General features: G+C 42.2%; 1 protein-coding gene across 3 annotated transcripts in view; it reads left to right on the top strand.

Moving 5' to 3' along the window:
- Positions 1-22,001, top strand: part of LOC127934884 (tenascin-X) — a 57,112-nt gene extending 35,111 nt beyond the window's left edge. For 2 of the 3 annotated variants that reach the window (XM_052532421.1, XM_052532423.1), the window contains 11 exons: positions 2,353-2,475; positions 12,865-13,008; positions 14,007-14,126; positions 14,334-14,489; positions 14,811-14,947; positions 15,132-15,264; positions 20,132-20,283; positions 20,609-20,705; positions 20,974-21,135; positions 21,223-21,386; positions 21,501-22,001. In XM_052532421.1, the coding sequence (XP_052388381.1) occupies positions 2,353-2,475; positions 12,865-13,008; positions 14,007-14,126; positions 14,334-14,489; positions 14,811-14,947; positions 15,132-15,264; positions 20,132-20,283; positions 20,609-20,705; positions 20,974-21,135; positions 21,223-21,386; positions 21,501-21,587 (1,475 nt within the window). In that variant the 3' untranslated portion in view covers positions 21,588-22,001. The other variant, XM_052532422.1, reaches the window with a different exon arrangement.
- Positions 22,002-22,750: the final 749 nt, after the last annotated feature.

The following is a 22,750-nucleotide window of genomic DNA, read 5'->3' on the forward strand; positions in this document are numbered from 1 at the left end:
TGGCATCCCTGTAGCTAGATGTTGCAACTTTGACACTTCACCTTTCCAGAGAGAGATAAAAAGCACCAGACAAAGGTGACAAAGCATGGCAATCTTGGTTGAATGTCAACTTCTGAAGCCAGGTTGGTTCCTGTCAAGGAGGTTGTTCTGTGTGAGAAAGACAGAGACTTAGTTCAAGTGCTTTTGCAATGAAAGGTAGAAGGGAATCCGGTCATTAGTTCTCTAAAAGAGACGGGTTAAGAGTGGGTTTCTTAAGAATTGGGGTTACACAAGCCTTTTTAAATGTTGAGGAAAAACACCAGTGTGAAGGGATATGTTAACGATGTGAGTGAGTGCAGGTACAACTGCAGGAGAAATGGCTTAAAGGAGATGAGATGGAATAGGATCAAGTGGGCAACTAGTAGGATGATTGAAAAGGATAAGATTAGAGACTTCAGCCACAGAGAGAGATGAAGGAGAGAAGGATGAAAACGAGTGTATGTTTGATGGTAAGATGTGTTTGACATTTTGTGGTTTACCCTCCATAGTGAGATCATCAAAGGGATGAAGGGTTTGGGGTCAAAAAGAAAACTTTTTTTGGAACAAACTTCTGCGTCACCTTTATGAGACGATCAGCACCTTAATGCATTCAGATAAATGTATCTGATTTAGAATGAGCAGGAAACTGTGAGAAATATAACTACCCAAAGACAAAAGAACTGATAAATGAGGCGTTATAAAAAATATTTTTAATAAACAACAATAAATTGCTAGTGGAATCAATATGAATGCAAAATGTCACATCCCTACCTATTATAAATTAGCGATCTGTGGAAGAACTGGATGTAATTTGCATCTTTTAGTGTTGCCAGTATGTCTGTCCACACATTCCCATCATGCAAATGTGTCTTGAATATCAGCAGAAAAACTGTTTGTTTAATAGTTTCACCTTAACATTGTCTCCATTCATATGGTAATAACTAACTGTTCACAACTAATATTACAACTGGATTACACAAAAAAAAAAAAAAAAAAAAAATTTTTTCTTTTGTTTTTTGCTATTACAGCCACTAATTAATACATGATCAGTTTGGCTGAATTCATTTAAAATAACTTTTCTTTAATTTAATATTTAATCTTTTCTTAATTTAATAACTTTATTATTTTGAGAGTTAGCACTGATAAATGCAACAATTTATTAGTTGGTTCAATTTTGTAGTTTGTTTATTCTTGTTCAAAAGCAGCATCTGTGCCATGCTATTGATTATGCAAGCAAATAATTTAAGCTTGTCCTTCTGTGTGTCACAATTAAGAAAAATTAAATTAATTACATTTTGTAATCATTAAATCAATATAAACATAACCTGATGCCATGATGATTCTGTCTGATTGGAACTAATGGAATCACACTCAGGCTGCTAACTCACGTTTTATATATATATATATATAACATAAATACAAACGTCGTCACATTTCTGAAAACTGAGGGATCACTTAAAATTATTATTATTTTTTATTTTTTTATTAATTGACTTTTTTGGTAACTAATGCTTAAAGTTCTAAGGAGCTTACTTCTCCCATTCTGGGAATATTAACCTGTAATATTCCTTTTGATGACTATTCAGGAGATACGAATGAAGAACAAAATAGAGTTCTGGTACAAACAGTAAGATATATTCATGAGACAGTCCTGCTCATCACCATTTATCGCTGCTTTGATCTTCTCTCATTCAGGGTAAGATTAGAGTCAGCCATCTTCATGTCTCCCCTCATCACTCACCCTCAGTCCAGGGTAAGACAATGGTCGCCCCCCTTGATTTCAAACAAACAGCAGTGGTTGAATCCTATGTAAAATAACTTGTCCAGTGTTGGCCAACAAGACACAAATTGTGTTGTTTTTAATGAAATAACTCAACAGCTATTCACGTTTCCTCCTCAGTGTCTTCACTTCCTTACTCATTTCTTCTTTGCATTTTTCTTCTCTCCAGGTTCAAAAGAGCAGCATCAGCATCATAATGTCACGCTTGTGTTTTCTTGCTCCTGTGCAGGATTTCATGTCAGTCATTAACAGTGATGTTTCTGTGGGGCTCTGTATAGGCGGTGGCCTATATACTGTATATATGTTTCGACTGCACATATATACACTTGTGTTTTCACTCAAATAACCGATAGCCAACCTTATTTTTGATACATGTATGTAAGGGTTGTCACAGAGAACAGAGAATTGTGAATGCAAGTAAACAAGTACTGCATAACAATGTTTTTTTCTGGTTTTGAATTCATTCTAGTTTATCTGTAAGCTTATTTTTTCTTCTCTGTTTCTCTTTTCTGTCTCATTCTGATGTTGAACTGTATTTAATGTTCTGTACCCAGGCCCTGAGCCTCCATCCAATCTTGCTTTCAGCGATGTGACTGACAGCTCTTTCATGGTGTCCTGGACCAAACCGAAGAGCAAGGTGTCTGGATTCAAGATTACATACACTCATGTGCAAGAAGGTAACTCGAACCTCAGAAGAAAAAAAAAAGAAAAGAAAAAAATTCTGAAAACAGTACATACTTCATAAAACTAGCTCAAAGTAATATGAAATGGTCCTTTCAACAAAAAAGGGGTGCACAATTACTTCTCTAAGCCTCTTATTGTTGCATGCTTAATTACAGGAACAGTCTGATGATTAGTTAAAATAATATGTTTGTTACAGTAATGAGATTGGGGGTTACTTTAAAGTCTGTATAAAAAAAAAAAAAAAAATCTTGGTAGTCTTTAATCCCCAAGTAAGCAAGCCAAAGGTGACAGCGGCAAGGAACCAAAACTCCATCAGTGACATAAATGGAGAAAAACCCTTGGGAGAAACCAAGCTCAGTCAGGGGTCCAGTTCTCCTTTGGCCAGACGAAACCATCATGGTGAGATTTAATGCCTGGCTGCAACACAGGTCAGATTGAGCAGGGGTCTTTTCTGGGTCCCGTGGTCTTGTGCAGATGGTCATCGAGGTGATGAGGTCTTCACAGGACCTGTTTCTGGGGTGCATCTAGTCGACATGGTCTCCGTTGACATTCAGGGCATTTGAATGTTTTCACACAGTTCAGTGATGTGAAAGAAGTTGATGAGAAAATTTAAAAGTATAGTAAGCTCAAGTATGATTCTTCTTTACAGACAGAACAATTGGCAACAAAGATGGCAGATTATTTTCCTATTTTCCATTTGATCTCTTTCTCACAAACCTAACAAATGACTTTCTTTCTTCCTTTCTTCAAAAGGGCTTTCTTCTGCTGCACATTAAATATTAAAGCCCATGTTGCAGGTTAACCACCACTGTCGATTAATGGGTACATAAATCACTTGTATCATTTTTAAAATGTCTAAAAAATGGTCTTAAAGACCAGTTTTTAAAGTTTTTGGTATTAACTTTTTTTTTTTTTTACGCAATTCGGTGATGACGTCACGTTGGGGAGTAGTAGAGGAAAGGTAGCCTCAGGCTAGTATTAGAACTATGGCGACTGACTGGGATGAGGAAGAGGTGGCAAGAGCCAACATGTAAGATGGCCTGCAGCCGTATAATTTTGAATGTGCCAGACGTGAGAGGGTAAGAACTGATGGCCGTCAAAGCCAATTAAATGCATGGTCCGAATAGAATGAGTGGAGAGTTGGTGAAGTGTCCTGGTCAGTTGCTATCATTTAGCATCACAGCAATGAGCACTGGAGCTAGTCTACGAGCAGCAGTACACAATAACCACACACATAAATATATATATATATATATATATATATATATATATATATATATTTATTTTTTTTTTTTCTTTTTTTTTTTCTGTCATTGGATAGCACCGAGTGAAAAATCAATGTTTTCTTTCTTATATCTAGTGGCAGTGATCATGTCGTTAGTTCAGATAAGTATCGATAACCTTTGTCATAGTGTCGTAGTACTGGTAAATTTTGTCGTTGTCTTCTAGAAATAGAAGGCATCATGCTAGCTATATGGGCGTTTCTAAGCATTTATCTCTTCTTCCGGTGAAAATGTTGCAAACATAGCCGCGTGTCTGTCGCTGTGTTTGGCAGGTGCTTGTGTGAGTGCTGTCTCATGGAAATTGCGTTGGAAAGCTTGTGCTGTAGGGAAGAGAGTGTGTTTTGGTTGCTGTTGGTCGATATCCATCTATTTATCTGTCTGTCTATCTATATATCTAGTCTACCTATCTATCTATATCTATGTATTTATCAATTTATTATCTGAATACCCTTGTCTACTACTCATCTCTCTAGTCACTCTCAATGCTCTCAAGGCCGGCTTTGGTAAATTCTCTCCCCAACGTGATGTAAAGCAGTGCATTGTGGGGGAAAGGACAGTTGGCAGATCCCATGAAGGAGCGAGGCGGGTTAAGCCTCCTGGTCCCCTTCAAAAAGGAGACTGCTAAGTTATTCCTGCCCACCAACTTGCCAGATATAGGAGCATGAGAATCTGCTATAGCTGCTACATAGACCTTAAGAGTGGATGGGGAATGACCCTTAACCAACAGCTCTTGGAGAAAGGACAATACCAATGATATGTCACAGAAGGTTGGGTCTTTACAGTGGGTTGTGTACCAGACGGAGACGACAGACCGTTTAACAGCATAGAGACATCTCTTAGATGGGTCCCTAGACTGAGAATTTGTATTTAAAACGCTCTTGGGGATGTCTGCAGGCTACCATCGAGTGGCCAGAGGTGAGGAGCCCACAGCTTGGGCTGGGGGTGCCATAACATTCTGTTCGCCTCAGTGAGAAGGTCCCATCTCAGGGGAATGGGCCACAGGGCTGCAGTAAGCAGCTCAGACAGCCCAGAGATCAAATGTTGGTTCCTCCACAGCGGGGCCACTAGGAGAACCTTGTGTTTTTGCTTCCTGATTCAACTTATTACCTGAGGGATAAGGGCAATTGGGGGAAAAGGGTAAAAGAGGAGGTTGAGCCAGTCATGGGCTAACACATCCTTGCCCTTTGAATAAAAAAATTTGGACAATAAGAGTTGCTTTTGAGGCAAAGAGGTCAAACTCTGCCTTCCCAAAGATCTCCCAGATTCTCTGAACCATTTGAGGATGGAGCATCTACTCCTCTGAGGAGTTGTTTTTCCGGGACAGCTCCTTGATTCAACCTGCCCAGCACATGCTTTCAGCAAACGCAAGTTGAGCTGTGCCCATTCCAAGAGGCGCTCCACCAGAATAAAGAGGGTGCTTCGAGGAGAGCCCTCCCTGACGATTTATATAGGACACCACACTCATGCTGTCCAAGTGGACTAGAACGCGATGAACCCTTTAGGTCAAAAAAAAAAAACAATGGCCGAAAGCCAGTTTGCCATTGCAAAGAGCTCCCCAACCCCCGTTGGACACATCTGTTGGGACAAACTTCCTTCTGCAGATCATTTCCAGAGCCATGCCCTGATCCATCCACTGAGTGTCTTTCCAAGTGACCAGAGCTGCTACACACCTTGATGTACTGTATATCCACCTTAACATACAGCCATCCATGATGCCAAAGCTGGGACAGAACTTGTGGTTTCAGCCAGTACGAAGCAGGCCCAGCTGTAGCAACAGAAATGCAGAAGCCATGAGGCCCAACATCTTTTGAAACTTCCTGAGAGGGTGAGAGGCTCCAATTTTGAAGAAGGCTAAGATGAGCCAGTCAGTGAAGGTAATGTAAAATGAGAATTCCTATCTGCCTCAGAGGGAAAAGAGCCACATCAATGCACTTCCTAAAAGTGTGACGAGTGAGGGACAGTCATAAGGGAAGGGCCTTGTATTGATAAGCCACTCCTTCAAAGGCAAATCTTAAGAATCGTCTGTGATGGGGGAATGTTCTGGATGTTAAAGTAGGTGTGTTTCAGAGAGAAGAATCTGTCCCCTGGGCAAAGTTGCTAGATGTGTTTCAAAGTAGTCAAGTCACCTTTATTTATATAGTGCTTTAAACAAAAAAGATTGTGGTCAAAGCAACTGAACATCATTAATTAGGAAAACAGTGTGTCAATAATACAAATTGACAATTAAAGGCAGTCCATCATTGAATTTAGTGATGTCATCACTCATGTCAGTTCAGATTAAATAGTATCTGTGCAATCATTTGCAATTAAATCAAAGATATCACTGTAAATTAAGTGTCCCCAACTAAGCAAACCAGAGGCGACAGCAGCAAGGAACCACAACTCCATCGGTGACTTAATGGAGAAAAAAAAAGTTGGGGTGCCAGTTCTCCTCTGGCTAAACGAAACCAGCAGCTCAATTGCAGGTTGCAGCATAGTCAGATTGTGCAGAAGAATCATCTTCCTGTGGTCTTGTCCCTGTGGTCATCTCAGACAAGGTCTTCACAGGGGATCTGTATCTGATTAGTGTAAATTCCATTCTTCTAATGATGTAGCAAGTACATTGGGTGTTATGGGAAGTGTTCCAGTTTACCTAATTAATGAAGCCTAAAAATCCTTTAATGGATTTAGATATTAGAAGTGTATTAGTGTGTTATGTATAAGCCAGGTTAAAGGGATAGGTCTTTAATCTAGATTTAAACTGCAAGAGTGTGTCTGCCTCCAGAACAATGTTAGTTGGTTATTCCAGAGTTTAGGCGCCAAATAGGAAATGGATCTGCCGCCTGCAGTTGATTTTGATATTCTAGGTATTATCAAATTGCCTGAGTTTTGAGAACGTAGCGGACATAGAGGAGTATAATGTAAAAGGAGCTCATTCAAATACTGAGGTGCTAAACTATTCAGGGCTTAATAATAAGCAATATTTTAAAATCTATACGATGTTTGATAGGGAGCCAGTGCAGTGTGGACAGGACCGGGCTAATATGGTCATACTTCCTGGTTCTAGTAAGAACTCTTGCTGCTGCATTTTGGACTAGCTGTAGTTTGTTTACTAAGCGTGCAGAACAACCACCCAATAAAGCATTACAATAGTCTAACCTTGAAGTCATAAATGCATGGATTAACATTTCTGCATTTGACATTGAGAACATAGGCCGTAATTTAGATATATTTTTGAGATGGAAAAATGCAGTTTTACAAATGCTAGGAATGTGGCTTTTCCAATGAAAGATTGCTATCAAATAGCACACCTAGGTTCTTAACTGATGACGAAGAATTGACAGAGCAGCCATCAAGTCTTAGACAGTGTTCTAGATTATTACATGCAGAGTTTTTAGGCCCTATAATTAACACCTCTGTTTAAGAAGTTACTCTTCATCCAGTTTTTTATACCGACTATGAATTCCATTAGTTTATCAAATTGGTATATTTCGCCGGGCTGCAAAGAAATATAGAGCTGAGTATCATCAGCATAACAGTGAAAGCTAACACCATGTTTCCTGATGATATCTCCTAAGGGTAACATGTAGAGCATGAAGAGCAATGGCCCTAGTACTGAGCCTTGAGGTACTCCATACTGCACTTGTGATCGATATGATACATCTTCATTCACTGTAACGAACTGATGGCGGTCATATAAGTACGATTTAAACCATGCAAATGCACTTCCACTGATGCCAACAAAGTGTTTTTAGTCTATGCAAAAGAATGTTGTGGTCAATAGTGTTTAACGCAGTGCTAAGATCCAATAGCACTAATAGAGAGATACACACACAATCAGATGATAAGAGCAGGTCATTTGTAACTCTAAAGAGATATTTGTAACTCTATCCTCACAGATACCATTTTTCTCCAAGAAGGAATTTTCTAGTATCTTGGACAGTAATTAACTGTAATTGGACTGTAATTAACTAGTTATGTGGGGTCAAGTTGTGTGTTTTTGATTAGAGGCTTAATATCAGCCAGTTAGTCATCCTGAACGGCCATTTCATGAGGGTGTGGTTCAGGTGTCTGAGATCGAGGATGGGCCATAAGCCGCCATCCTTTTTGGGGATGAGGAAGTAATGGCTGTAGAAACCTGACTCGCACTGAACAGGAGTAATTGTCTCTATGGCTCCTTTAGCCATTAAATAAATCACCTCGTAGCACAGGACATGTGCATCTTTGCTCTGTACCAAGGTGGGAACAATGCCGCTGAATCGCAAGGGTCTTTGAGCGAATTGAAGTGGGTAAGCTCATTTTATTATCCCCACACCCCAGTCTGACACTCTGGGGATGGCCCTTTTCTTCATCACTTTTGACCAATGTGAGGGCAGAGGAAGCAGAAGTACATCTCTAGTGGAGACAACTCTAAACTCCTCTAAACTCCTCAGCAGTCTTAGAAAGGATGAGGAGAAGCTTGGTGTCAAAGTCTACCTTGGCTTCGCTGGGTTCGGCAGACTGTAAGGGGGCAGGGTCGATTGTCAAGCCCGACATCTCCTCAGCTCCTCAGCATCTATAGCCACAGGTACACACCCATATTGCCGGGCTTCGTGGCAATAGGCTTTATATTTGGTGAGAACATTATGTTTGGGTTGAGCGGCCCAAATAGTGGCTGTTGAGTTTGCCAAGTGATCAAACACATACAAATAGCTTACAATCACCCACAGTCAAATGGGGGCATGGAGAGATTTAATCGGTCACTGAAAAATGGTCTGAGAGGCCACTTGGCTCAAAGGCGCTCTTTCAGTGAGGCCTTGTGTCACGTTACGTGATGGTTGAAACACGGCGAGAGAACCAATTGCAGGTAAGCATGATTTATTTAAGGGATAATCCAGAGAGGTAACAGTCCATGCAGGGTCAAAACCAGAGAATCCAAATCGGAACATAAACAGGACACGAACACGGGGCAAGGCAAAGCAAGGCAAGGATGACGGACATGAATAATACACTGATATTAAACAAGGACTCCGTAAAACACAGACTAAGGCAGACTGGGTATTTTTACACAGAAGGATAATGAGGAAACAGGAGACAGGTGGGAAACAATCAATTACACAACAAGGAGGAAGGTGACCAAATAAGGGAACAGGAAGTGATCTGGTGACAGACACCGTGAGAAAGGAGGACATCTAGTGGAACCCCAGGGAACACAACCCAAACACTGTGACAGTACCCCCCCTCTACGGAGTGGCTCCCAGACGCTCCAAGACAAGACACAACACAGAGACCAGGAGGGAGGCGGACAGGTGGAGGCTCAGGGGGAGGGACGGAGGCCCGGAAAAGAAAAACATGGGGAATAAACACCAGAAATGTAACATAAAACAGGGAGAACCAGGAGGGAGGAGGAACGGAGGAGGTTCAGGGGGAGGGATGGAGGGCAAGACTAACTGGGGGGAACAGACAGCAACAAAACAGAAACCAAGAACACCAGACAGAAGTCCAAGAAGGGCATGTTGAAGCGCCCACCAGGGCGGAGCAGAGGACCACCACAGCCGTGTGGTCAAAGCCAGCGACCTCCAGGGTGGAGCGGAAGACCACCACGGCCATGTGGTCAAAGCCAGAGTCCTCCAGGGCGGAGCGGAAGACCGCCACGGCCTTGTGGTCACCGCCAGAGTCCCCCAGGGCGGAGCGGATGACCACCACGTCCTTGTGGTCGCCGCCAGAGTCCCCCACCGGGGCGGAGCAGATGACCACCATATCCGTGTGGTCAGAGCCAGATCCCTCCAGGGCGGAGCGGAAGACCACCACGTCCTCGTGGTCGCCGCCAGAGTCCCCCAGGGCGGAGCCCGCTCGGGAACGTTCTCCAGGCTTTGAGGAACGGTAGAATCCTGTCCCCTCTTCCTCCGCCCTCTACGATGGCGAGTCGGGGGCACCTTGACTGGCGACTCAGACGTTGGGTCGGCCATCTTGTGCTGTGGCTCTAAGCTGGCGGCCATCTTGTGCTGTGGCTCTAAGCTGGCGGCCATCTTGTGCTGTGGCGCTGGGCTGGCGGCCATCTTGTGTTGTGGCGCTGGGCTGGCGGCCATCTTGTGTTGTGGCGCTGGGCTGGCGGCCATCTTGTGCAGTGGTGCTGGGCTGACGACCACCCCGCTGGAAGAGACAGGAGTGGCTGGGGCATCCCACCGACCCCGATGCTGCAGGTAGCGCACGAATTCCCAGAATTCCAGTGTCTCTACCTGCGCCATCTCCTCCAGAGACACTGGATCATCCAGACCGCCATTAAAATAATCTTTAAGGGCCGTGTCGTTGTACCCCATGCCCTCTGCCAGGGACCAGAACACCTGAGCCAGGGCACCCACTTCACTGTCCTCTTGGCGGAGGGCGATTAACCTCAGATATCTGGCTCGCCTCTCCGCCATCTTGGCTGGGGAACGGAAAAATGACAAACCGCTGGTTCTCTTTGTGACGGAGTCCTACTGTCACGTTACGTGATGGTTGAAACACGGCGAGAGAACCAATTGCAGGTAAGCATGATTTATTTAAGGGATAATCCAGAGAGGTAACAGTCCATGCAGGGTCAAAACCAGAGAATCCAAATCGGAACATAAACAGGACACGAACACGGGGCAAGGCAAAGCAAGGCAAGACAAGACAAGGGTGACGGACATGAATAATACACTGACATTAAACAAGGACTCCGTAAAACACAGACTAAGACAGACTGGGTATTTATACAAAGAAGGATAATGAGGAAACAGGAGACAGGTGGGAAACAATCAATTACACAACAAGGAGGAAGGTGACCAAATAAGGGAACAGGAAGTGATCTGGTGACAGACACCGTGAGAAAGGAGGACATCTAGTGGAACCCCAGGGAACACAACCCAGACACTGTGACACCTTGTCTCAAACTCCTCTACACGACAGAGCAGCTCAGCATGACACTACTGGGGTGTCACCAGCGAAACTGATGCAGGGATGAGAGCTGAAGTTACTCCTACACAGACTGTGGAAACCCTGTGGTGAAAGCCAGGGTAAACAGGGTCCCTGGACTGGGTGCGACTTCAGTGGCCATCAAAGAAAAACAATCTCTTTTGGTTCAGTAGGCACAAAAGCCATTAGGTTCTGTTGGATTACAGCTATCTCAGTAGTTGCTGTTGGCTTGGGAAAGTATTTTGCCCTTCTAGTGTTATCTGGGATGCTATGCTCCCCTGCTTTGTATAAAAATTTGCAAATGTATACAAAATTTCTGACAAAACAACAAATATTTATCTGGAATGTGTTATATATATTAATATTTATTTTACTTAAATAGACTTTCAAATTCAGATAATATATATATATATATATATATATATATATATATATATATATATATATATATATATATATATATATATATATATATATATATATATATATATATATATATATATATATATATATCAACAGCCTGAATCTGCAATTAATCAATAGGTACTGTATCAGCAGAGTAAAATTTGGACTTCTCTTTCAAACTCTCTTTTCCTTGTTCAAATTTACTCTTCGGTCTTTGAGCTGTTTCTCTGCACCATTATGGGCTGTTGTTCATTAGACAAAATCAGAGGTGTAAAAAGTTTAAAAAGTATCTGGGCAAAAACATAATTGAGTAAAAGTAAAAAGTACGACTTTAAATTGTTCTCAAGTTTGACTACGGGGAGGGAGAAAACAAAACAAAATGCACAGGTCAAACACACATCTAGAGCAACAACAAAAACCATTAAAATACTGCACAGTGAAAAACACAAAACAAAATGATTAAAAGGAAACTCCATTCTTTTCACCCTCATGCCATCTCATATATATGTATATATATATCAGATGAACATAGTCAAAGAGTTTTAGAAAAAAAAGCATCTCTCTTCGTATAATGCAAGTGTATGGGATATCCAAAAATGACACTTCAAAAACTACACAAAGTGAATATGACAGTAACTATAACAGTGAATATAACCCTGTTGATTAATCAGTGTCTTTTTAAATGAGTAAGAAACAAAAATCCTATCCCAAACAAAATCGCTTTGAAGAGCAAAATGTGATGCAGAGACTATATATATATTCCAGACAGAATACAATAATGAGTTGAATTAATGAGGACAGTTATGGAATTTAAACATACAGCATTAATGTTTTGAAAAGCCACTTTTTGTGTTGTCTAGTCAATGTCTAATTGTTAATTGTTCAAAATTAAACATTTAATTGTTTATTTGGGACATTTAGAGTTTTTCTAAACATGAACATCACTAAATATGAATTACAATTAATTTAATATACAATGTTCATTTAAACACTTTTTTGGAGGTTTTTAATATTTAATTTTAAAAACAAAAGTCATTCCCACAAAAATATTACTTTTATTTAAATTCTCATCACTGATTTATTTGCACTCAATCTTGTCCATTCGCTATTACACAGCTTATAGCTCTATCAAAACAGGAAGAATAATGAATAAACTTTCATAGAAAAACACAACTTTGTTACTTCAATATGCTTCCTATATGTTTTGATGGTGAACTTTTGAAGCCATCTGATGAAAGTCACAACTGAAGCAGAAATGTGTGTGCTTGATGCCTGAAAACAATGATCATTGGTTATCATTTCTCATTGTCAAGCGTGCAATTTGAGCTTCCGTTTACCATATTAAATGTGCTTTAGATAAAATAAAATTGTAATGTGCTTTTTCAAGATGAAAATAAAATGCAAGGAGTAAAAAGTACTGTTTTTTCTTCAGAAATTTAATCAAGTAAAACTACAAGTAGTCATTTTAAATTGTACTTGAATAAATTACAAATCCCCCAAAATAATACTCAAGTACAGTAATCAATTAAAATTAATAACATATTTTACTCCTCTGGAAAAAATGTGTTTATGTCAGTTACATCTTTGTCTGTTTATACTGTCTTTGTTTTCCCAAAAGTTTATGTCCCACAGTCTTATCATTGCATGATTTGGGGCTGAATAAATTATACATTTCATAAAAAAATAAAAAAAAATAAAAGGTTAAGCACCACATTTTACTGAGCCTGCTGACTGAAAGTGTCAAATATGCATCTTCTGATTCTTGTATAATATTTATGTTTCTTGTTGGTGTAATGTCAGGTGAGCCGATCTCTGTTAGTGTGGACTCAGAAACTCTCCAGCTTTCTCTCTCACGGATGTCTCCGGGCTCCACCTATGAGGTCCATGTGATGTCTGTACTTGGACAAGACGAAAGTGACTCCATCCAGGATACTGTAACCACTTGTAAGTTACCCATCATTCTAGAAAGAGTAATATAGGGAACCAGTGGTTAAAATCCAAGGCTGATTACTAACGTTTGTGAGGACTGATTCATGAACTGTCACCGTTCTGTCTTATTTAGGCATTTAACCTCAGGATACTCTTGGAGGACTGAATTAATTTCAGCTTGATTTTCATCATCAATAAGTAAAATCAAAGTAGTTGTTTCCACTTTGGCACAATTTAAGAGTTTACTTAAAGGGGTCATGAAATGGAGAATCAGAATGGTATTGATATTTACACATATGAGATGTTACTCTACAATTAAGATACACTGCAGTTTACATAGCTCAAAACTGACTCCACAGTTTCAAATATTAATCATTATTTTCTACCCATCTGGATTTGAAATCAGAAGAATCATGAGTTGAGTTGCCCTTGACGTGACCCTTGTCCTGAACCCTGCGTCATCATCGTATGTAATCAAAAATGGACTGTCACAATTGACTGTTATGTAAATTGTTCTCAACACGTAGCCAGTTACATCTTTTGCAATACTACAAAATACTATACTGAAAACTAGGCAAGCAAAAGCAATTCCCCAGCTAAAACAGTTTGCAGTGTTTCAGTTTCTTCTGCCTTACACTCAAACATATACAGCTCTATCACAGAGCTACACATCTCAAGCATCAAAATATATGGCATGCCGTAAAGGAGGGCGTGGCTATGGTGTGATGATGTTAGCCAATCAGAGCTGTCGGCGTTTACTGCCGTTTCTGTAGGAGGAAATGGCCCTTTAAATTGAGTGGTTTTTTACAGGGAGTGAAAATGGGAATAAAAAACAAAACTTTGCAAACAGAATTTCAGTTAGTTTATTTGAAAGGCATGTCATAACCACACTGTCCTTCTGTACCTGTTTGCTAGTGTCAGACAATCAATGGCAGAGAGTTTAAAAAGAATGTTTGCTATTCCATTTAAGGCAGTAACTCTGCAGTAATTTTGATCGATCATGTATCTCTCAGTGCCCGACCCACCAACAGACCTGAGAGCCATAAACGTCACAGACAGTAAAGTGCTGTTGCTGTGGAGACCCGCCTTGGCAGCTGTCGACCACTATGTCATTGTGTATAGTTCTGAGGAAGGTGAGCGAAGTCTGCAAGTGTTGCTACGTAATAGAGTTTAAATTTCCCATCTTGAATACTCTGAGTATTGTTGATGTACAGGATATTTAAGATGGGACATTTGCTCACTGATACTATAGAATCAGAATGGTCAAACCAAAAAAGTAAGAACTGACACACTTTTTATATTCCTGAAAAATGTCTCTCCTGTGTCTTTCCTCTTGTAAGCTCCTGGGTCTGGAAGAACCGTCAGAGTGTCTGGCAACGCTGCAGAAGAGCAGCTGCAGGCGCTGCAGTCCTCCACACGCTACAGAGTGAGCGTTCACAGCCAGCTGGCAGACCTGAGCAGCTCCAGAGCAACCACAGCCTTCACAACATCCAGCGGTTAGCATAGCATAGCCATCATTAGGTCCTGTGCCTTCAATATAAGCCAAAGGTTGTTTTGTTTGTTTGTTTGTTGTTTAAACTAAAGTGACTTTTCTGAGCGCTTTTTACTCAATGACTGTTAATTAAGTGATTTTTAGCAGATGTATAAAGTAAATTGTCTCAATTTCCTGTAGGTCACAATAACTATTAACATTTTTATTGAAAATTACAAACTCCTTTATGAAATGCCACTTAAAAAAGCATGCGTGTGCAGTCTTTTTTATTTTTTTATTTTAATAGCACCTGTTTAAGGCAGATGTTTTCCTAACTATGTTTTAGGTAAAAAAATGGATGGTCCTCGTGATCTCAAAGCCAGTCAGGTTACTCCTCGTACTGCGCTGCTGTCTTGGAAACCACCTGTATCAACCATCAGCAGTTACAAGCTCAGCTATCACACAGATGGCCAGGACATTCAGGTCAGACTTTCACACCAGCTGGACAAAGCTGAGCATCTGTCTACAGTATATCAGCAGCACAGTGTGTGTTAGGACAGCAATGCCAGATGTCCCCATTAAACCCACCAGTCTCATTACATTGAACAGTAACTGTGTGAACCGTTGGTCTGTAGTACTTATAAATATATTTGTTTCTTCTACACAGGAAGAGAATCTTGGCCCCATGGTCAAGGAGTTCAAGTTAACCAGACTGTACCCATCGTCAACATACACGGCTCACCTGCAGGCAGAGCGGGACGGCCTGTACACGAGCAGCGTTTCCACAGACTTCACCACTGGTACTGATGACGCTCTGATGCCTTCAACCGCAATCATCACTTTTTCCTAGTGCATTTGTCAGTTTATCTCACTATTAACATAACATTTTACCATAAAACCATCTGTCATCTGATAAATGACTAATTCTAAATGTAAAATCAAAAACCCAATGAGAACTATATTAAGCAAATAAAACAAGGCCTATTTTAGAACCATTTCACTAGCTAGGACCACGCCACAAACAAGCTATGAAACTGGGAGTAGAAAAAGAGTAGAAAGAGGATGAAGGGGACTTTTGGACTGCAATGTCATGGTTTTGACAGAAACATGGCTACACAGCGACGTACCCAATAATGCTATTGACCTAGCCGGACGCTACACGTTCCGGGCATATAGAATGGCAGATGACTCCGGCAAGACAAGAGTTGGTGGATTGTGCATTTATGTCAACAAAGCTTGGTGTACGAACACTGTCATTTTTGGGAGACACTGCTCAGCTTACCTAGAGTTTCTCATGGTTAAATGTAGACCTTTTTATCTGCCGCAGGAGTTCACTTCCACCATAATAACCGCAGTCTATATTCCACCGGATGCTAATGCCAAGCTTGCTTTGAACGAACTTCATGCAGCCATTAGTAAACAACAGACTGCTCACCCGGAGGCTGCTTTTATTGTCGCGGGTGATTTTAATCACTGCAAATTAAAAACAGTACTCCCCAAATTTCACCAGCATGTTTCCTGCCACACCAGAGGAGACAAAACTTTGGATCATGTTTATACAAACATTAATGGAGCTTACATCGCGAGCCCCCTCCCCCACCTCGGACAGTCTGATCACCTTTCTTTGTTTCTCACCCCTAAGTATTCACCCCTCATCAACCGTGTGAAGCCATCAGTGAGGACCATCAAAGTGTGGCCAACTGGAACTGACTCTTTACTTCAAGACAGGTTTCAACACACTGACTGGAGTATGTTTGCTTCACAGGCTGCCTGTGGCTCTCACACAGACATTGATATCTACACCTCCTCTGTACTGGATCACATCAATACCACCACTGACAGTGTTACAACAGAAAAACAGATAACAACATACCCTAATCAGAAGCCATGGATGAACAAGGAGGTGCGACTTCTGCTGAAAGCCCGCAACACTGCTTTCAGGTCAGACGACGCTCAGGCCTACAGTAAATCCAGGGCTAACCTGAAAAGGGGCATCAAAAAGTCCAAGTACTGCTACAAGCTGAAGGTAGAGGAACACTTTTCCAACTCTGACCCCCGACGCATGTGGCAGGGCATCCAGATCATCAGTGACTACAAGTCAAGCAACTCCACTCCCAGCGGTCACGGACGTCTCCTTCCTTAACGAGCTAAATTACTTTTATGCTCGCTTCAACAGCAAGCGAGGAGCAAGGAGCAAGCAAGGAGACGGCCACCAAAATTACACCCTCAGCAGACCACCAAACCTTCAAACTCACCTACACAGATGTCCACAATGCATTGAGCCGGATCAACGCACGTAAGGCTGCTGGCCCGGATTACATTCCTGGACGTGTGCTTAGGGCATGTGCAGAGCAGCTTGCAGGGGTCTTCACAGACATTTTCAACCTGTCCCTCACCCAAGCAACTGTGCCTACATGTTTTAAGTCCACATCCATTGTGACAGTACCGAAACACTCCTCCCCAATGTGCCTGAATGACTATCACCCCGTAGCACTCACACCCATCATTATGAAGTGCTTCGAGCGACTGGTCCCAGCACATCTCAAAGACTGCCTCCCACCCACACTGGACCCACACCAATTTGCCTACCGTAGGAATAGGAGCACAGAGGATGCAGTATGCACAGTGCTGCACTCTGCACTCACACAACTGGACCATAAAAACACGTATGTTAGGATGTTGTTTGTTGGCTTCAGTTCAGCATTTAACACCGTCATTCCCTCCAAGCTGACCACAAAACTTGGAGACCTGGACATTAACACCTCCCTCTGCAACTGGATTATGGACTTTCTGACCAACAAACCTCAGCATGTTCGTCAGGCCACACCCACTCCACCACCATCACACTCAACACCGGCGTACCACAGGGCTGTGTGCTGAGCCCATTCCTCTACTCCCTTTACACCCACGACTGCAAGCCTGTGCATGGATCCAACTCCATCATTAAGTTTGCAGATGACACCACAGTGATTGGCCACATCACAGACAACGATGCGACTGCCTACAGGGAAGAGATACAGCACCTGGCCACATGGTGCGCTGACAATAACCTGCTCCTAAAGACTAAGGAGCTCATTGTGGACTTCAGGAAGTAGAAAGGAAGCACACATGACCCCATCCACATTAACGGGATGGTTGTTGAACGTGTCTCCAGCTTCAAGTTCCTGGGAACCTCCATCTCGGAGGAACTGTCCTGGGCCACAAACTGCTGCAGCCTGGTCAAGAAGGCTCATCAGCGCCTTTTCTTCCTCAGGACACTGAAGAAGAACCAGCTGTCTTCATCCATCCTGGTGAACTTCTACTGGTGTGCGATTGAGAGCATCCTGACCAGTTGCATCACAGTCTGGTATGGGAACTGCTTAGTGGCTGACCGCAAGGCACTGCAGAGGGTGGTGAAAACTGCCCAACACATCACAGGGACACCACTTCCTGCTCTTGAGGACATGCAGAGGAAACGCTGTCTACGACGAGCTCACAGCATTCTCAAGGACTCCTCTCACCCTGACCATGGACTGTTTAACCTCCTGCCCTCCGGGAGGCGCTTCAGGAGCCTCAGGACAAGGACCACAAGACTCAAAGACACAATTACTTCAGCAAAAGAATGAGGCTCACAATGACACCATCCCAGAAGCCTCACCGGATTCATGATGGATAGGCAAGACTTGGCATTTAGTGGTATCGGCTTTGGCCGGCCAACTCCGTGGCTTGTTAAGTGAACGAGTATTCAATGGTTGTGATGATATGGTTAATGGTTGGAATGAGAGTGTCATGGAGAGAAGGTATGTTAATTTAATTCAGCCTCTTCTGGTAGTGGCCTGTCGACTATGTCAGGTTCTTGATAGGACTGCAGAGGTGCTTTGCAAGTCAGTCTGCTGGTGTCATAGGGTTATGAGAGCAGGAGTTTCTCGCATGGCTCTATCACAGAATGCTCAGGTGTGAAGGGGCCCGTAGATGAGAGGCAGCCCTGACAGTGGCTGAACGAAGGGTGGAAGAAAGGATGTTGGCATGAAAGTATGTCTTTGAGTAGGGGGAGGGGGTTAAGGATGAGAGGATATAGAAGGGGGGAGGAGGTAGGGGAAGGTAGAGAGAAAGTGCGATTGAGAGGTAAAGAGAGGGTAAAGCAGGCTGAAGGAAGGGTGGAAGAAGGGATGTTGGGATGAAAGGTCTTTGAGTGGGGGAGGGGGTTGAGGATGAAAGGATATAGGAGGGGAAGGAGGTAGGGAAAGGTAGGGAGAAACTGCGATTGAGAGGTAAAGAGAGGGTAGAGCAGGCTGAAGGAAGGGTGGAAGAAGGGATATTGGGATGAAAGGATGTCTTTGAGTGGAGGGAGTTGAGGATGAGAGGATATAGGAGGGGGAGGAGGTAGGAGAAGGTAGGGACAGAGTGCGATTGAGAGGTAAAGAGAGGGTAGAGCAGGCTGAAGGAAGGGTGGAAGAAGGGATGTTGGGATGAAAGGATGTCTTTGAGTGAGGGGAGGGGGTTGAGGATGAGAGGATATAGGAGGGGGAGGAGGTAGGGGAAGGTAGGGAGAAACTGCGATTGAGAGGTAAAGAGAGGGAAGAATAGGCTGAAGGAAGGGTGGAAGAAGGGATGTTGGGATGAATAATGTCTTTGAGTGGGGTGTGTTGGAAGAAGCAGGGAGGGAGGGAAGGAGAGAACTGAAAGAGGTTTTGGAAATAGAATTGGAGGTTGAAGGAGACCAGCTGGTCTGTGTGAGCAAACACTATAATATATTCAATGCTCAATAGGTTGCTTAATCGCAGGAAGCCCCACCTTCTGAATGAAAGAGCCGAACAGTAAGTCAGCACGTCACTGCAGCTGCCATTAGAAGCTTCCCGTTTGCTATAGAAACAGTCAGCAGCAGTTTCTGCGTCCATCATGCAAATGATGATGGCGATCTCGGCCCGCGGATCTCACTGACAGAGAGCGAGGAGACCGGCAACAGCTCAGAATCCTCCAGAGATGAGCCTGTGAGTAGACGCTCGTGGCCCAGAATGTGCGCGACCGAACGCGACCGCTCGGAAAGAGACTGTGATCGGGATGAAGAGAGGTGATCCTCAAGTGTCGCCAGTGATATTAAATAGAACAGAATGACGTCCAGACCAGGCGAATCCATCTGTCCTTCAAGAGAACGAGAACAGAGTGGTATGAGGTGGCTCGGTATATATGGAGGTTTTATTATTCAGGTGATTGTTTGAGGCATGGCCCTGCTTCCGAACTATAGTAAATATCAATTAACTCCATTTTGTTTTGCTTTGACATTATATTAATTTACAGTTAAACATATTTCCCAAGTTCTCAGCACAACACACATTTTAACCATAATATTTTCATATTTAATTTTTAGTAGCATTTGCTCTCAGTTTATTGTGCTTGAAAAATTTGTAGAAAATTAGATCCATGTGATTAGTCATAATAAACAAACAAACAAACCAAAGATCAATGGCAAAAGTGTCTGAATTGATCAGAATAGACACTATTTTACTAATTTCTGTGGCTCTGCTTTTAGATTTATGCTGATTTAAATTGAACAACATTGCTTTTTGATCACGTTGTTGAGAATTTCCTGTCAATTATTATTGGGCACAGTGAGAAATCTTGAGGTGAAGTGTGAGCTGGAGATGTTTTCATGAGGTTCACCCTATTGTTCTGCTCTCTTTCTCTCAGGGACCCTGCGGTTCCCCTTTCCCACTGACTGTTCCCAGGAGAGGCAGAACGGAGCCCTGCAGTCGGGTGTCGTGGAGGTGTTTCCACAGGGCCGGGGAGAGAAGCCACTGATGGTTTACTGTGACATGGAGACTGATGGAGGAGGCTGGACGGTATGAATCAATCTTTACTAGTGGTTCAATCACCAGCACAGGAGGAGTACTTATTATGATGATTAAACTACTTATTATATAAATATTTCTATTTCAACACACAGTCACTAATGTCAAAAATAACCACATACATTTGATCACTCGTGTGTAAAATTATGGTGTAAAGCAGTTTGTTCAGATCTCTAAACATCAGTATGAGCAACAGTAATAATGATATTTGCTTAAACATAAGTAACATCTAATAATATTTCACAATATTCCATAAAGAGATGTTAGTTAGGCATTCCCTGCTGAAGTGGTGTCATCTCTGTGTTTGTGTGTCCAGGTTTTTCAGCGAAGAAAGGATGGGAAGACGAACTTCTTCAGGAGCTGGCGTGAATATAGCAGTGGATTTGGAGCGCTGGATGGGGAATTCTGGCTTGGTGAGAAACACAGTTCTCACACTCAGGTAGTTTCCTATGTGAAGTCCCTATGTCATCGTGCAGGACCAAACTTCTGCTGACACAAAGAGAGGGCGTCATTTCTCTGAAACTGCACAAACATGGGTAAAGCTGTGGACACTGTATTATTACAGTCTTCCACCGTTTACAGTGAATACATTTATGTAACAGGCACCCGTTACACAGTCAAGTGTGAAACAACAGTCAAGAAGGTTTGTGGATGATGTGATGTGTCTTCTCCCTGCTTTAGGAAATGAGCAGCTTCATAACTTCACTAAGATGAGTCCAATGACCCTGAGAGTAGACCTCAGAGCAGGAGACGAGACCGTTTACGCACACTATTCCTCGTTCTCTGTCGAAAGTGTGAAAAAACACTACACCATCAGAGTGTCTGGATATTCTGGCACAGCCGGTGAGTCCATCATGAACAGCTTCTACACATGCATGTAGACAGGATGAGGCTGTACACTGGAAGAACTCTGCACATCTTCATGTACAGGTGACTCACTGACGTACCATGACGGACGACCGTTCTCCACGCGGGACAGAGACTCTCAGCCGTTCATAACGCGCTGTGCCATGTCCTACAGAGGTGGCTGGTGGTATAAGAACTGCCACGAGGCCAATCTCAATGGCCTCTATAACACAAACACCAACCACCAGGTAAAGCAGCTGACTTCACCTAATACATACAGCCACACATATATACTGTACATCTTCATGTCTCAAGTCCATTGGTGTGCACCAGTTGTAAGGACTGTGTTTGGTTTCTCTCAGGGAGTGATCTGGACAGAGTGGAAAGGCAAAGATTTCTCCATTCCTTTCACTGAGATGAAATTCCGCCCAGTCTCGTTCAGGCCCTGAACTCAAGGAGAAACACATTAGTGCAGGAGAGCTGGGATGCCCTAAACCTAAACACACCATCATTGAAAAGCAAGTATCATTACACCGTGTATAACCACACAATCAGTCTACATAATTACATCTATCTACTTACTCCAACTGAATTATATCAAGGCCAAAAAGGCTGTTTATCTGTAGTCTATATGTAGGATTGTACAGTGTTTGGATTCTTTGTGCCCTGTGCATTGTGACACCCCACAGCATTACCAATTTTATGCACTGCCTTCTTCTCTACAATGAAGCTGTGGACTAGGTGTCACATATATAAGCTACTACTATTAAGAGTGTGATCTTTGTATTCATATTGCTTTGTATGTACCATATTTCAGTGTCTTGCAGAAAGATTTCATAAAATTAAAGAACTTTAAGTTGGTATATATTGGTGTTTTTTTACATTATATATATATATATATATATATATATATATATATATATATATATTAATGCATACTAAACTATCTAGCTTTGTAGGCAATAAAAGAAAATACCGTTGCAAAGCAAAAAGCGTTGCAAAAGTGTTTAGAAACACAGTCAGTATAATGTTGTACTCCATTGTTACATATTAATGGGGTAGATACAGACAAGTGCCATTTTCAGACGAGACTCAACTCAACTCAACTCAACTTTATTAATAAAGCACTTTCAACACCACAAGTGGAACCAAAGTGCTGTACAGAAAGTATAAAGAGAAACATAAAAACAAAAACAGACATATGACATACACACAAAGCATTGTCAAAAGCTAAAGAAAACAAATGTGTTTTAAGCGCACTCTGAATGAAGGACAGGGTTTAACAGAGGAAGGTCATTCCAAAGCCCAGGAGCTGCAACAGAAAACGCCCGATCACCTTTACATTTTAAACACATTCGTGGAACTACAAGAAGCAACTGATCATTTGAACACAGAGATCTGCTGGATTGGTAACACCTGCTACAATTACTTAAATAAGGCAACTATATACAGAAACCCAGAGGTACCAAATACAGTGTGTATGTTCATCAAATACAATCATTTAATGGTCTGTTTTGAGCACCTCAGCACAGCTCTCAAGTACCACAGGCTCGTCCATTTGTATATCAGCTGGCATCAGATGTTGATCACTAGTCTAAACAAATGGCAAATA

The sequence above is a fragment of the Carassius gibelio genome, chromosome A19 (assembly GCF_023724105.1).
Source record: "Carassius gibelio isolate Cgi1373 ecotype wild population from Czech Republic chromosome A19, carGib1.2-hapl.c, whole genome shotgun sequence".
Taxonomy (NCBI): Eukaryota; Metazoa; Chordata; class Actinopteri; order Cypriniformes; family Cyprinidae; genus Carassius; species Carassius gibelio.